The sequence below is a fragment of the Callionymus lyra genome, chromosome 14 (genome assembly GCF_982586985.1).
Source record: "Callionymus lyra chromosome 14, fCalLyr1.hap1.1, whole genome shotgun sequence".
NCBI lineage: Eukaryota > Metazoa > Chordata > Actinopteri > Syngnathiformes > Callionymidae > Callionymus > Callionymus lyra.
Genome location: NC_141831.1, coordinates 6,150,380 through 6,166,095, shown reverse-complemented (window position 1 = coordinate 6,166,095; position 15,716 = coordinate 6,150,380). Strand labels below are relative to the sequence as shown.

General features: G+C 34.7%; 1 protein-coding gene across 1 annotated transcript; it reads right to left on the bottom strand.

Annotated features, from left to right (window-relative positions):
* Nucleotides 1-1,288: 1,288 nt before the first annotated feature.
* On the bottom strand, nucleotides 1,289-15,630 carry aldocb (aldolase, fructose-bisphosphate C, b). The gene is made up of 9 exons (XM_087806807.1): nucleotides 15,507-15,630; nucleotides 9,060-9,176; nucleotides 7,436-7,647; nucleotides 5,950-6,004; nucleotides 5,726-5,886; nucleotides 4,105-4,188; nucleotides 3,845-4,019; nucleotides 3,565-3,764; nucleotides 1,289-2,175 (listed from the first exon to the last, which is right to left on the bottom strand). The coding sequence occupies exons 2-9, from the start codon at nucleotides 9,169-9,171 to the stop codon at nucleotides 2,083-2,085; spliced, it is 1,092 nt and encodes a 363-aa protein (XP_087662933.1). The 5' UTR covers nucleotides 9,172-9,176; nucleotides 15,507-15,630; the 3' UTR covers nucleotides 1,289-2,082.
* Between the last annotated feature and the right edge of the window lie 86 nt (nucleotides 15,631-15,716).

The following is a 15,716-nucleotide window of genomic DNA, read 5'->3' as shown; positions in this document are numbered from 1 at the left end:
TATAAATTATTGTTTGAAACATAACATAAATCATAGCAAACAACTCACAAAATGCAAAAAAAAAGCAGTTAGACGTAGTTTAAACCATGCGCCCCCTCTGGTAGCTTAATGAAACTACTGCATGTTATAATTATAATTGATTAATTCTGTCTCTTCTTTATTCTGTGAGTCTTGGTCAGTTTTTTTATGAAGGATGATAAACGTATAAATACATGACTAAATAAAAGACGAAAATGTATAAATATATATACACGGAAAAGCTTGTTTTTTCAACCAAAAAATATTCCGACATTTATTTATCCAATATCCATTTATTGTGTATTTTTACATTTATTTATACTTATGTCATTTATATCGTCATCCATAAGTGTAAGTAAGTAAGTAATATTTATTTATATAGCGCTTTTCGAGACCAGGGTCACAAAGCGCTTAAACAATCAAAACAATACTCAAATGTACATACTTTAAAGATTTAAGATAATACTGAGAACAACACAGGAGTTCCAGAAAATCAAGGAAAAGCCTGAACAAATAAAAACGTCTTAAGATGTTTCTTAAAGGAGTCAGTAGACTCCATCAAGCGCAAAGAGAGAGAAGATCGTTCCAAAGCTTAGGGGCAACAGCCTGAAAAGATTTCTCTCCTCTGGTCCTGAGCCGTGTGCGTGGAACCATAAGTAGATTCTGATCCAAAGACCTCAGAGCCCGAGCTGGGGTGTAAGGCTGGATCAGATCAGTGATGTAAGGAGGAGCCTGACCATGAATAGATCTGAAAGTAAGAACCAGAATTTTAAAGTTGATCCTGAAAGAAACTGGCAGCCAGTGAAGAGATTGAAGGATCAGGAGAAATGTGAGTTCTTCTACTAGAGCGGCTCAGAATTATGGCTGCAGAGTTTTGTATGAACTGCAGGCGAGACACATCCTTCTTGTTACGACACCAAAATAAACTGTTATTGATTATAAGATCCAGATGGTGAAGAAGTGTTGCTCGTTGTGATCATAAGCACAGAAATACTCGAGAAATATTGTGTTTTAAATGCTAATTTATTATTACAAAATCGTACTTGTGCCATCAGTTACCAAATATATATATATATATATATATATATATATTTAACGGAAACCTCTTGTACCCTCTTCTGTTCAGTTGTACATTATCTTTGTTGTTTTGATATTATTTTCCTGTGTATGACATATAATTAATAAATAAATAATGCTCATCTCTGTGATTCCATTCTTTTATGAGCTCATGAGGTTCTAAAAAAACAAATCCACAAAGACAACAAAGAAATCTCTGCTATTTTTTCTTTTTATTGTTTAATTTATCTTCTTTTTCTCCACTATTAGACACACAAAGTGCTCAAAGAACAATATTAACATCAGACACGTCACAGAAGTCCAACACAGCGGTGACCGTTTCCCCGCCGCCGACCCGACCCACTGGTCCACGCCACCAAGAATCAAACACCAGATGTTCTCACTCCTGCGGGGGCCGGGGTCGGAGGTCGGGGTGGAGGTTGGGGATCAGCAGGGGAATGACACATCATAAAACATCGACACAACTGAATACATTGACCTTGTTTAAATAGAAGCTAATGTAACACATAATGTGGACTTTAATATGGGATTAGTGATGGTTAGAAGTGTGTGAACCGAACGAGGAATCGTTTCTTCTTCGGTGCATCGTGACGACGGAACAATCACACGATCGTCCTCTTGATTCATGATGTGTTCGAGGGGAAGGAGAGGCCGTTGACGTTTCATTCCCACACGAGCCAAACACTGACAACAACACACATGCTGTTCTCACATCTTGTGGAGACGACGCAGCTGAAACACACTCACTCCACAGCTTCAAGAGTGGCTTGGATCACAAAAATACGCCTGTTCCCTTTAGCATCGTCAATTATATACTCTTTGTTATGAACACGAAACTAATTATGTACTTTTTTCAACGACTGACTAAAGTACAGTAGACAGCGCAGGCCTGTGATCCACGGAGGGGGGGCAGGGGTGGTGGGGGGGCAGCAGAGCAGATATAAGACTAGAGAACTAGGCCACAGTGGAATGTGGAGGTGCAGGTGTTTAATAGGCGTGGTTGGCCACGTAGAGGGACTGTCCGGACGCGGTGCCGGAGCCAGAAGACTCGTACTTGCCCTGGGCGGCCAGACCGTTAGCCTGGTGAAGAAAACACAACATTTTATATATATATCACATGGATATTATGTATTATTACCAGATTATAATTGTAAACATTATGTTTATTACAAAATTAAAGTTGTATATATTGGTTATTATCATGGGATTAAAGTCGTACATAGATTTATTACGAGATTAATGGTGTATTTATTACAGAATACTACAAGATTACATTTATATACAAGGTTGTTAAGAGATTTAAGTCATTTATATTACTTTTATCAAAGGATACCATCTTTATATATTCCTTATTATTACAAGATCAAAGTCATATATACATTTATTTTATTACAGAGGTTTAGGTCATATACCTGTATATATATTATGTTTATTATGAATTATTTATCAAGTTTGTTACTAGATTAAAGGTGAACTTATTACAGAATATTACAGTTAAGGTTAAAGAAGAATATATTAAGTAAAATTACAATATAAAAGTCATTTATATTACATTTATTACAAGATATCAACTGTATATATTAGTTAATATTAAATGATTATACATTATATACATTTAATTTATTACAGAGGTTTAGGTCATATATATTATGTTTATTATGAATTATTTATCATGTTTGTTACTAGATTAAAGGTGAATTTATTACAGTTAAGGTTAAAGACGGATATATAATGTAAAATTACAATAATAAAGTAATTTATATTACTTTTATTACAAGATATCATCTATATATATTCCTTATTATTACAAGATCAAAGTCACATATACATTTATTTTATTACAGGGGTTAAGGTCATATATGGTCTAGAAAGGCGCTATATAAATAGAGATTATTATTATTATTATATATATTATGTTTATTATGAATTATTTATCACGTTTGTTACTAGATTAAAGCTGTTTTTACTACTACTATTTCATTCATATATATTATGTTTAGTACAAGATTAAAGTTGTAAATATTTCTTTTATTATAAGATATCAAGCGCATGTTACTATTAATATTAAAAGATTATACATTATATACATGTATTTTATTACAGAGGTTTAGGTCATATATGTTATGTTTGTTATGAATTATTATTATTATTATTATCATTGTTACTTCATAAAAGTCATACATATTTAGTTGATCACAAGTGTTTTATTTATTGTAAATTGTATATATAATGTTTATTCCAATTAAAAGTAGTATATTTTACATAATATTATATGATTATAGTCGTATATTTTATGTTTAATACCATAATAAAGTCATAGATTAGTTTATTATGAAATTAAACTCATATATAATGTTGATTTTGAGAAGAAAACAGTTTATATAACATTGATTATACGATAAAAGTCGTATGAATCACGTTCATTACGACGTGAAATCATTATAATAATAAACTTAAATCCTGTGGCACCTCGGCACGCTTGATGAACTCCTCGGTGGCAGCCTTCTCGTTGTTCAGGGATCCTCTCCAGGCGTTGAGGGCGGAGGCCTGCAGGGCGCGGCCGTAGGAGAAGGTCAGAGCCCAAGGCTTGGCCAGTTGGCAGGTGTTGATGGCGTTGAGGTTGATGGTGGCCTCTTCCTCGGACTGACCTCCGGACAAGAAGGTCACCCCTGGGAGACAGACGTCGCCATTTTTAATTGGTTTAAATAAAGTTAAACTAAAAAAAAAAGATTCTTTCAGCTGTACTCACCGGTGACTGCAGGGGGCACGGTGCGGCGGAGAGCAGTGACGGTTGCCATGGCGATCTGCTCGTTGCTGTACTTGGTGGGGCAGGAGTGTCCGGGCGTCACCATGTTGGGCTTCAGCAGAGTTCCCTCCAGGTACACGTGGTGGTCCGACAGAGCCTTGTACACGGCGGCCAGAACCTGGACATGGAACAAGTAAAACCATCTGAACAAGTCTTGAAGGACCAAAGAAGCCGTGGATGGGAAGGAATGAAAGAAAAAATACCTTCTCGGAGACGTACTGGCAACGCTTGAGGTCGTGTTCTCCGTCAGGGAGGATCTCAGGCTCCACAATAGGAACGATTCCATTCTGTGTGAGAGGAGAGAGTTTGTTAGTTAATATCATCCTGGATTTAATATTAAAAATGAGAATTACTGTTTAATGCTACATCAGTATTAGGACCATTCAAAGAATAAATAATCAGATGTATTAATACAAATAATGAGTTTATCATGAGAATAATAATTACAATAAGGAAATGAATATACAACATATATTTAATAAATTATATACAACTTGAATCTTGTAGAAAACGTCTTCTATGACAATAAAAAAAAAAATATATATATATATACACACACGACTTTAATCCTGTAATAAATGTTATATTCAAACTTTGATCTCTAATTAATGCAATATATAAGTAAGTAAGTAAGTAAGTCATTTTTATTTGTATAGCGCTTTTCCAGACCAGGGTCACAAAGCGCTTAAACAATCAAAACAATATTCAATAAAGTATATACTTTAAAGATCAAGATAAAACTGATAACACAACAGGAGTTCCAATATGACTCTAATCTCAAAATAAATGTAATATATACGACTGTAATCCTGTAATGAATGTACACAACTTTAATCTTGTAATAAACATAATATAAACAACTAAATCCTGAAATAAGAATAATATATATGACCTTAACCTCGTAGTAAATGTAATAAATATGACTTTAATCTTGTGATAAACATAACATATACGACTTAAATATCTAATAAATGTAATATTAACAAATTTAATCACGTAATAAATGTAATATATACGACTGTAATCCTGTAATGAATGTACACAACTTTAATCTTGTAATAAACATAATATAAACAACTAAATCCTGAAATAAGAATAATATATATGACCTTAATCTCGTAGTAAATGTAATAAATATGACTTTAATCTTGTGATAAACATAACATATACGACTTAAATATCTAATAAATGTAATATTAACAAATTTAATCACGTAATAAATGTAATATAAACAACTATAAATTACTTACTAACTATATCCTGAAATAAATATAATGTATATGACAATTTCCCGAAGGAGACCTCCTGAGGGATCAATAAAGTTTTACCTTACCTTACCTTAATCTCCTATTAAAAGTAATAAATACGACTTTAATCTTCTAATAAAAGTAATTAATACTACTTTAATCTCATAAAGTAGAACTGATTCTCCTTATTGTCAAAGTACATAATTTTTTGGAAATTTGTTTTTGCAATAAATATGTTTAGCTTCTATAAAACCCTGGCAGGAAACGATACAAGAATTCTTTTTTATAATTCAGAATAAAAGCAAAGTAAATAAATAAAAATTAAAAATATATAAAATGTATAGATTCAATAAATAAGAAATCAAAACAATAAATAAATAAAGTAGGAATAGAAATTAATTAAATAAATGTAATATAGAAAACTTTAATCAAATACTAATCGTAATGTATACCAATTAAATCTTGCATATATATATCTTGCGATATTTACCACTTTAACCTACTTACTACACACATCCATGTTTTTGTTGTTGCTATAAATTATAATTATGTTTAATACGTTGAATATCACACCGACCTGCTGGCAGATGCTAGCATATCTTGCCAGGACGTTAGCGTTCTCATAGATGGCGAGCTCAGACGGCGTCGTCTCGCTGATCTTCAGAACACAACGCCACTTGGCGAAGTCGGCTCCGTCCTTCTTGTACTGCGCACAACGCTCCGAGAGTCCGTCCAGACCTGCCGGAGCAAAAAAAAATTTAAAAAACATCAACACAAGCGTGTGTTTTTGTCGCGTCTCACCCTGAGTGGTGGTCTCGCCGTTGGTGCCTGCGAGGGGAACCACACCTTTGTCGACCTTTACGGAGAGAAACACAAAATAAACGTCGAGCATTGAAAGAACAAACACACGATTGCTTAAGTTTGTCCTCATAACGCCGTCTGTTGTTGACGGTAAATGTCACAAGTGTGCGTCACAACAAGTCAAGAGGACTTTTCTAGTTCGACCTGCTGAGGGAAAATGAAAGACTTTTTCTTCGAGTCATGTGATGAATTTAAATAAATCAGCCGAGTTGAATGTACGTGAGATTTGATGTGAGTCGTTCAGTGACGCGAAGGTCAGAAACCTCCTTTAATTACACCTTTATTGTAGTTTATCAGTGTGGTTTAAAATGTTGATTTTTTTTCCCCAATTGAATTGTTTTTTTAAGCATTTAATTAGAAATATATTATAATAATTGAATTAAATAATTTGTATATATAAAGTTTTAATTATATGAACTTAATAAAAATATATATACAATAATTTCACATATATATATACACACACACATAAGAGTTTGATATTTTAATTCCAGTAATTCAAAAATAACATTCCAAATTCAATATAATTTAATTTATAGCCTTTTAAATTCATCATAAAAATGTTGGCGCAAAAGTGAAACCAGACATTACCAAAAGAGCACAGAGCTACTTGATCAAATTATCAATAATGCAACAGGTAGACGATAACATGACAACGAATTTACCATCTGCCTTTTGTTTGATGTCGCCTTTTAACCCTTAACTGGGTTCATCAATGGACTTTTACTATCCTTTATTTTCAGTCTTTTATCCTTTTATTTAATAATATTTTCCTAAATGGAACGGGTGTTGTTTTATCTTGTTGGATTACTGTGCTGTTTTAAAGGATTGTGTCATTTTTAACTTTAGTTGTTTTCTTTTATGTAAAGCACTTTGTAACTATGGTTTAAAAAGGGCTATATGAATTAAAAATTATTATTATTATTATTATTTATATATTGTAACGTTGAATTAGTTTTTTGAATAATTGAATATAATAATTTGTATATGAAATATATATGAATGTATATGAAATTGTTTTATTTAATAAAAGTATTTGAGTATAAATAGGTTGCATTTTCGTATTTTATAATTGATTAAAACAATTCAAATATTATCTAAATAAATTACATTTTCCCGCAATCAGTTTGATAGTTTCATTTAAATAATTAAAACAAATTCTAGATTCAATTTTTTAAAATTTGTAGCCACTTAAATTTTATATTAAAACATTTTAAGCCCATCAAATTCAATATAAATGCGGGTCTAACAGTGACACCAGACAAAACCAAACGAGCACCGAGCTACTAGATCGTTCTTTCAGCCAATCGTGCGACGCATAAACGATCAGGTGACGACATTGAATCACTGCCGCTTCAATTGAGGTATTTTCCTCACGTCTACATCTGAGGATGAAGTCAGTCTTCAGTGGTCTGCAGGACTGTACCTTGATTCCCACGACGATGCCGCGGTCTTTGATGAGCTTGGAGAAGTTGGTGCCGTCGTCGGTGTTCTGGTAGAGGGTCTCGTGGAAGAAGATGACTCCGCCGATGCACTGGTCGATGCGCTCGTCGGCCGTGAAGAGCAGCTGACGGTAGCGGCGACGGTTCTCCTCCGTGTTGTCGACCCCGATGGGGGTGAAGCGTTTCGCCATGCTTCCTGTTTCGGACAGGAAATGACATATGAGCAGAAGTAAACACAGGACGACATTCATCATGGCCGAGTGAAAACACTTTGAAGCTAAATGTGGACAAAACTGAAACTCTGGTTATTGCTCCTGATGATAAGGTTCCAGGGTTGAGTCAGTACTTGGGTGACTTAGGTCAGTCTGTCAAACTGAGCCTGAGAGACCTGGGTGTTGTATTTGACAAAGACATGTCTCTAGTTCAACACTGTAGAAAACTGACCACAAACTGTTTCAACTGAGAAAATGATGTCACAACATGATCTGGGTCTTATAATCCATGTGTTTTCGTGTCTAAACAAGAAGGATGTGTCTCGCCTGCAGTTCAGACAAAACTCTGAAGCCAGAATTCTGAGCCGCTCTAGTAGAAGAACTCACATTTCTCTGATCCTTAAAACTCTTCACTGGCTGCCAGTTTCTTTCAGGATCAACTTTAAAATTCTGGTTCTTACTTTCAGATCTACTCATGGTCAGACCTTCCATCAGTGATCTGATCCAGACTTACACCCCAGCTCGGGCTCTGAGTTCTGTGGATCAGAATCTACTGATGGTTCCTGAACTTCAGGACCAGAGGAGAGAAATCCTTCCAGACTGTTGATCCTAAGCTTTGGAACCATCTCTGTGTTTGATGATCTACTGACTCCTTCAAGAAACATCTCTGTGTTTGATGATCTACTGACTCCTTCAAGAAACATCTGTGTTTGATGATCTACTGACTCCTTCAAGAAACATCTGTGTTTGATGATCTACTGACTCCTTCAAGAAACATCTGTGTTTGATGATCTACTGACTCCTTCAAGAAACATCTGTGTTTGATGATCTACTGACTCCTTCAAGGAACATCTGTGTTTGATGATCTACTGACTCCTTCAAGAAACATCTGTGTTTGATGATCTACTGACTCCTTCAAGAAACATCTGTGTTTGATGATCTACTGACTCCTTCAAGAAACATCTGTGTTTGATGATCTACTGACTCCTTCAAGAAACATCTGTGTTTGATGATCTACTGACTCCTTCAAGAAACATCTGTGTTTGATGATCTACTGACTCCTTCAAGCAACATCTGTGTTTGATGATCTACTGACTCCTTCAAGGAACATCTGTGTTTGATGATCTACTGACTCCTTCAAGCAACATCTGTGTTTGATGATCTACTGACTCCTTCAAGAAACATCTGTGTTTGATGATCTACTGACTCCTTCAAGAAACATCTGTGTTTGATGATCTACTGACTCCTTCAAGAAACATCTGTGTTTGATGATCTACTGACTCCTTCAAGAAACATCTGTGTTTGATGATCTACTGACTCCTTCAAGAAACATCTGTGTTTGATGATCTACTGACTCCTTCATGACCTACTAACTTACTTACAACACTAGACTCACCGGTGGATTCATCGGCGGCGAGGATTCCCTTCCCTGGAGCGGTGATCCTCTCTGCGATCTCCTGCAGCTCCTTCTTCTGTTCAGCACTCAGTGCTGGATACTGATGAGTCATGGTGGCTGGAATGACAGGAAATACATTTTCAAATCCAGATGTTTTAGTCACCAAACAAAACACACGTCACAGAACAAATACGAGGAGCCATCAAACCAGAAATGATGAAGAAAATGTGGTGAATTATGATAGAAAATGTTAAATAGTTCTTAAAATGTTTGGCAAAAACAAGTGTGTTACTTTCTGATATTAAAGAACTTACAAAGGGGTATTTATATAAACAATACTTGTACTCTTTATTTTTGTTAATATATGCATAATTATTTTTGTTGTGTTTCTTTAATTATTATTGTTTATAATTATGAATGTGTTTATTTTATATTGTAATTTGTATTTATTTTACGATGATTTTTTTTTATTATTATTGTCTTTTAATTTTAATTATGACTATTCAAATATTATTATTATTTGTATTAATTTGTGTTTTTTAATATGTGTGTGTATAACTGTAGGTTATAATATAATGTGTGTGTAAGTTAAATATTTTTGTGTGAACTGCTGCAGGAAGCAGTTATTTCATCATGAAATACTACTTTAATGCACTTTATTTTTTAAAGTTTTCAAGTTTTAAATTTATTATGTAATGAAATATTTCATCATAAAATAAAAAAGCACAAAACAAAGAGAATTTAAAGGAAAAAGGTAGTATTTAAAACTAAAGTATAAATGAAAAACTTAAAAAACATATTTACCAATAATAATCCACAAAGTGTTAAACATGTTTTTTTACATGAGATCTATTGTTTTTTCACATATTTTGCAACGAAATGCTTCTGTTTTTGTCTGTAATATTATTTAATTATTTTATTCTGTAATGACACCACAACACAAATGTCAACAAAAACTGACAATAATACAGAACAATAACTTATTTAAGAAGAAACTAAAAATAAAATCCAACAAAAGACAAGATAAGGTAGACAAGTGAGACCTAATGTTCCTTAATTTAAATATATATAGATATATATTCCGAGATCTATTCCAGTACATCCCACTGAAACGAGTGGTGGCGGCCATGTTGCCAGTACGTGTTGACATGCATCCCAGATTATGGTCTCCTCTCTGAATCATCAGTTACATAAGCGGCTCCATGAAAGACAGATGATGTAACAGAGAGTCTGAACTCCATCACGACCACCCGGGACGAAGCTACGTGACTCTGCCTCGGCAACACAACAAGGTCACCCTCCTTCCTTTTGACCTTCAACATGGATCGATAGATCAACTCCATTGATCTGTCTCATAAGAAGACTTGTTATTCCTCCGACACACATCGTTGCCTCCATGGATGCGTTTCCAGGGAACAAGCTGTGACTCCTCTGTCGGTTCAACGACTGCCAAACCACGCCCACCTTCAGTCTGAGCCGCTCACAAACCAGATTATGCAGATTATTAAAAGAAATTCAAGTTCTCTGACAACCATCGATGATAGTATGTTAACGAGTGGATAATAAATAGAATCTTGATTGAAGGGTTGATGAAAATAGAGAAGAACTAAGATTAGAATTGGCTGCTGACTGAACAAACAGGATCCGTGTTAATCCCTGGATTAAGGCGGTTAGACGACTTTGGGAGCTCGTGCCTCGTGAGAATCTGACTGTTTTATGGAAGGAAATCAGTGACATCGCAATGTTAACTGGTTCGATTTAACATTTCAAATGTTGACTTTTTTAGTGACACATAAGTCATTGATTGATTGATTCTTTAAAAAATAAAAAAATGAATCATATATTTTATACATTGAAAGTTGATTTTTTAAAAATTTAATTCAATAATTTGTAAAACAAAAATTCAATTGACAAAAAAAAAATGAATCTTTTTTTTTTTTTTTTATCATTTAATTCAATATTTTCAAAATTAAAAGGTTTTATTTCAACACAGTTTGATATTTTTTACTCCAAAACTTTAAAAATACAATTTCTTAATCAAATGTTTTTTCAATTCGATTTCTTTTCATTCAGTATCTTTTTTATTGAATTTAAAAGGCATCAAATAAAGATATTGAAACATTTAAACTAATTGTAAAAACATTTTAAATTCATTTTTAAACTATTCCAGATTTTTTATTCTATTACTTCAAAATACAAAAAGTAATTTAATCTTTCAATACACTTATTATTGAATTAAATTGTATTTAATAAATGAAAACATTTAAATTAAAAATCAAAGATTCACCATTTAAATGTTTAATTCAACCCATCAATAATATTTTGGCACAGATATACTTCCATACATTCGAGTACTGTAGTGAGGACAGAGCAGTGATGCTGGTACACGCGTGATCTTGATAACAGTGTACAGGCGTGATGTTAGGCGTGATGTTTCCTGTGTACACAGGCCGCTTCACAAACGCACGCTCAGCAAATACCTGCTTCCTTTTGTTTTCCACCTGCGTACGTCAAACGCTCCCGAGACACTGGTTTGGACACGTCTGTATCACATAATATGTGGTGAAATCTTGTGTAGGAACGTAATCAGAACTTTTTAAACACACATGTAATCCACTGGTGCAATACGTACCAGAACCGGTTCATTTTGTTTTATCTTTAAAAGGATATTTTATTTAAATCATACTACTTTTGTAGCATTTCAACAAAGTGTGTATGACTTTATTTTATTTTTATTTACAATTTACATATATTCACAGCGTTTGTTCATTCATTCATGTGTTGCAATTAAACCTCCAGCCGCTAGATGGCAGCAGTCATTACTTCCATCACATTGGATGGTGATGATGACTGAGGACGAGAGGATACAGTGAGTCCAGCCGCTTTGAAAGCTGATGTTTGGACATATTTTGGTTTGAAAACAAATGAAAGCAGTTACGACTTCGTCAAGAGTCATGTGGTCTGTAAACACCAGAGTCAAGTACTCGACAATACTACACATATATACTTGTTACTACACTATCACAACACCAGAGTCAAGTACTGGACAATAGTACAAATACATCCTTGTTACTACAGTATCACTATATATCACAAACTGTCGTATCGTGATGCATATCGCCACATCCTTGACCGCACACACCCCTAGTTTGGGCGATTTTTAGAATAACCATCTGGATCCACAAATTAGTTGTAGTTTTTTGCTGGTATGTTTCGCCAGAAAGCGCTAGAATGCTACTGCCCCCTGTTGTCTTATAAAGCTAATAACTAGCTATTATATTATTACGTGCTAAACGAAAAGTTCAATCGCGAAGAATGAAATCCTGCGAGATCCTGATGATAACTGAGGACAAGAGGATACAGTGAGTCCAGCAGCTTTGAAAGCTGATGTTTGGACATATTTTGGTTTGAAAACAAATTGAAGCAGTTACGACTTCGTCAAGAGTCATGTGGTCTGTAAATACTACAACACCAGAGTCAAGTACTCCACAATACTACACATATATACTTGTTACTACACTATCACAGTATATTACATCAATTCCCTCCTAATAGGCATCGAGAGTACAAACATGATGTTATCAGAATTAACTAAAATTCTGATTTAATTTTTTGTACTTCATTGTACTTTGGTGCTTGTTTGAAGGAAATACATGTATTCTGGTGAGTTTCTATATGATGTAATAGTCTTTTCAAACACGGAAACAATGAGTTTGGCTTCGTTCACGATGAGATTCCACAGGTTCACTCGCGAGGAAGCAAATCACTCGTCTGGGTCGAGCCGTTGGGACATTTCATCAAACGTCCTGTTGCTAAACAAAAACTCTCTCCCGGGGTTTGACCTAATATGGTAAACATGGTTTTCAACTCCACGTTTAAGTCTTCATGAGGACCAAGAAGGTTTATAGTCAGGTTATGGTAAGGTTTCTGCCTTGAAGCGCCTTTTAAAATAGCAGATTCATTCTCCATCGTATACTTTTGCCTTAAACAACAAGCAAGTGTGTATATGTTTGCGAATCATTAATATTTAAAGAAGTGAGACTTTTTTTTGTTCAAAAAAGGGTCAATATATATGTCAAAGTACAGATTGGAATTCAGTAGGATCTGGAATCCTACTAGTAGAGAATCTGTAAAAGTACAGATTGGAATTCTACCAGGACAATCTCAAATTCTAATAGGGGAAAATCCTACTACTACTACTACTACTGAACTGGGATCTGAATATTGGAATTCCAATCTGTACTATTACATATTCTAATTCTACCAGGACAATCTCCAATTCTAATAGGAGAAAATCCTACTACTACTACTGAACTGGGATTTGAATATTGGAATTCCAATCTGTACTAGAACAAATTGGAATTCTACCAGGACAATCTCAAATTCTAATAGGAGAAAATCCTACTACTACTACTGAACTGGGATCTGAATATTGGAATTCCAATCTGTACTAGTACATTGGAATTCTACCAGGACAATGTCAAATTCTAATAGGAGAAAATCCTACTACTACTACTAAACTCGGATTTGAATATTGGAATTCCAATCTGTACTAGTACAAATTGGAATTCTACCAGGACAATCTCCAATTCTAATAGGAGGAACTACTACTACTACTACTGAACTGGGATCTGAATATTGGAATTCCAATCTGTACTAGTCAATGGAATTCTACCAGGACAATGTCAAATTCTAATAGGAGAAAATCCTACTACTACTAAACTCGGATTTGAATATTGGAATTCCAATCTGTACTAGTACAAATTGGAATTCTACCAGGACAATCTCCAATTCTAATAGGAGGAAATACTACTACTACTACTACTACTACTACTACTAAACTGGGATCTGAATATTGGAATTCCAATCTGTACTAGTACATTGGAATTCTACCAGGACAATGTCAAATTCTAATAGGAGAAAATCCTACTACTACTACTACTACTACTAAACTCGGATTTGAATATTGGAATTCCAATCTGTACTAGTACAAATTGGAATTCTACCAGGACAATTTCCAATTATATTAGGAGAAATTCCTAATCAAACCCAGTTCAGTAGCAGGATTCCAGATCCTACTGGATCCCAATATGTACTTTTGCATATACATTAATTTAGTCGTTTTAGTGTTGATTATATAAATTAAAAGTGTATTAGTAACAAATACAAGTTGACCCGACAGAGCTTCTTAGTATATTCGTCCCATTTCTACGTTACTTTTGTAACTCGGCCTGTTGCTTCAAGGTCAGTGTCACCAGAACAAACATTCCTGCACTGCGGCACCAACACTTTCAGATTTCTGACGTCACGTGAACCAACTTTTCAACATGTCTGTCCGTCCCCCGGTGACTCCAGATCAACATCTTTTTTTTACCCCTGAACGAAAAAGAACGAGTGAACATAATGTTGATTAGAAAATTTAAAAAAAAACAGTGAATCAACAAGTGGCAGCTGTTAGCTAATCTGACAGATTACATCTTTGGTTTTCTCGCATGATAACAGCCACAGGGAAGAAAAAAAACCTGCCTGCATTTTGTCACCAGGAAAAACCGATGGCTGTGATACTGACGCAGGTTTATGTTTTAAGTGTTGGTTATTTATTCTTACATATATTTCTGGTACAGTGTCATGAAAAAAACACAGTATAGAATCAAAACATGTTAATGTAAAGTGGTTGATCATTTTGTAGCTTCATTTAGATAGAATAATACTATGTACATTCTTATTTATTGAATAATTTCATTTATAAATGATAGTTGTTGTTTAAAACGTGACGACATTGAAAATTCAAGGGCATTGATACCATTTTACACTAAACTGAACGAAAATATCTTAAGACCAAAATCAATTGATTCCTTGATTCAAAGTGAGTATTTGAATAAAATAGTTAATAAAAAAACGTATTCTCTCATTTTTGACAACATTATTTATTTATGTTTCTGTGTAAAACTGAGTAGTACAATCTGTTCCCGGTCGACGAATAAAAAGTCGTTCCATCACCTTTAGAAGATGAAAAATAGGTTCGAATAACACTTGATGTTTGAGATAAATGTGGTTCTAAAAGAAATCGTGACTCGTGTTATTTATGAATTAAATGTAGATAAAAGTCCTGTCATGTCCGCCCCGCCTCCCGCCACTGTGTACGTGCAGAGAAACACATCCACACCTTCTTCTCTCGTCACGTACCTCTGCTGCCATAACATCACGACTCCATCCAACACTATTAAAAAACATTAAAAACTCTTTTACAAGAAGAATTCCTCGAAAAAAAAAAATCCTTCTTCCGCATCATCCCTGAAGGTCATTTCCTTTTTCCTTTTTCCTCTTCCTGTTGCTCATATTCGCTTTTGACGCGTCATAACGCTCGGATAAACCCGTGAAACCACGAATAAAACAGTTACGTACTTAGTGACGTACTTTAATAATAAATACATGAATGTTTCTTACCGGCTGGTGGAGGTTTCTGGCGGCTGGAGCAGGAAGAAGAGGCGGAAGGATGCGAGGCTGCGAGTCTCTGCTGCGTCTCTGCTGCAGAGCAACGTGACCCCTGTAGAAAAAGGCTCGCGCGAGAGGGCGGGGCTCCAACGTCGCCGCGTCACGTGACGATGCGAGGCTGAGGTCTGCGCATGCGTGTTCCGTGCCATCCGTGTGGAAAGC

Bases quoted from the DNA above. Each gene is read 5' to 3' on its own strand.
- aldocb (XM_087806807.1), bottom strand. From the start codon at position 9,171: ATGACTCATCAGTATCCAGCACTGAGTGCTGAACAGAAGAAGGAGCTG. The intron at 3,765-3,844 runs GTGAGTACAGCT...TCTGTCTCCCAG, and splicing joins CGTGCCCCCTGCAGTCACCG to GGGTGACCTTCTTGTCCGGA. The intron at 2,176-3,564 runs GTGCCACAGGAT...TTTCTTCACCAG, and splicing joins AGTTCATCAAGCGTGCCGAG to GCTAACGGTCTGGCCGCCCA.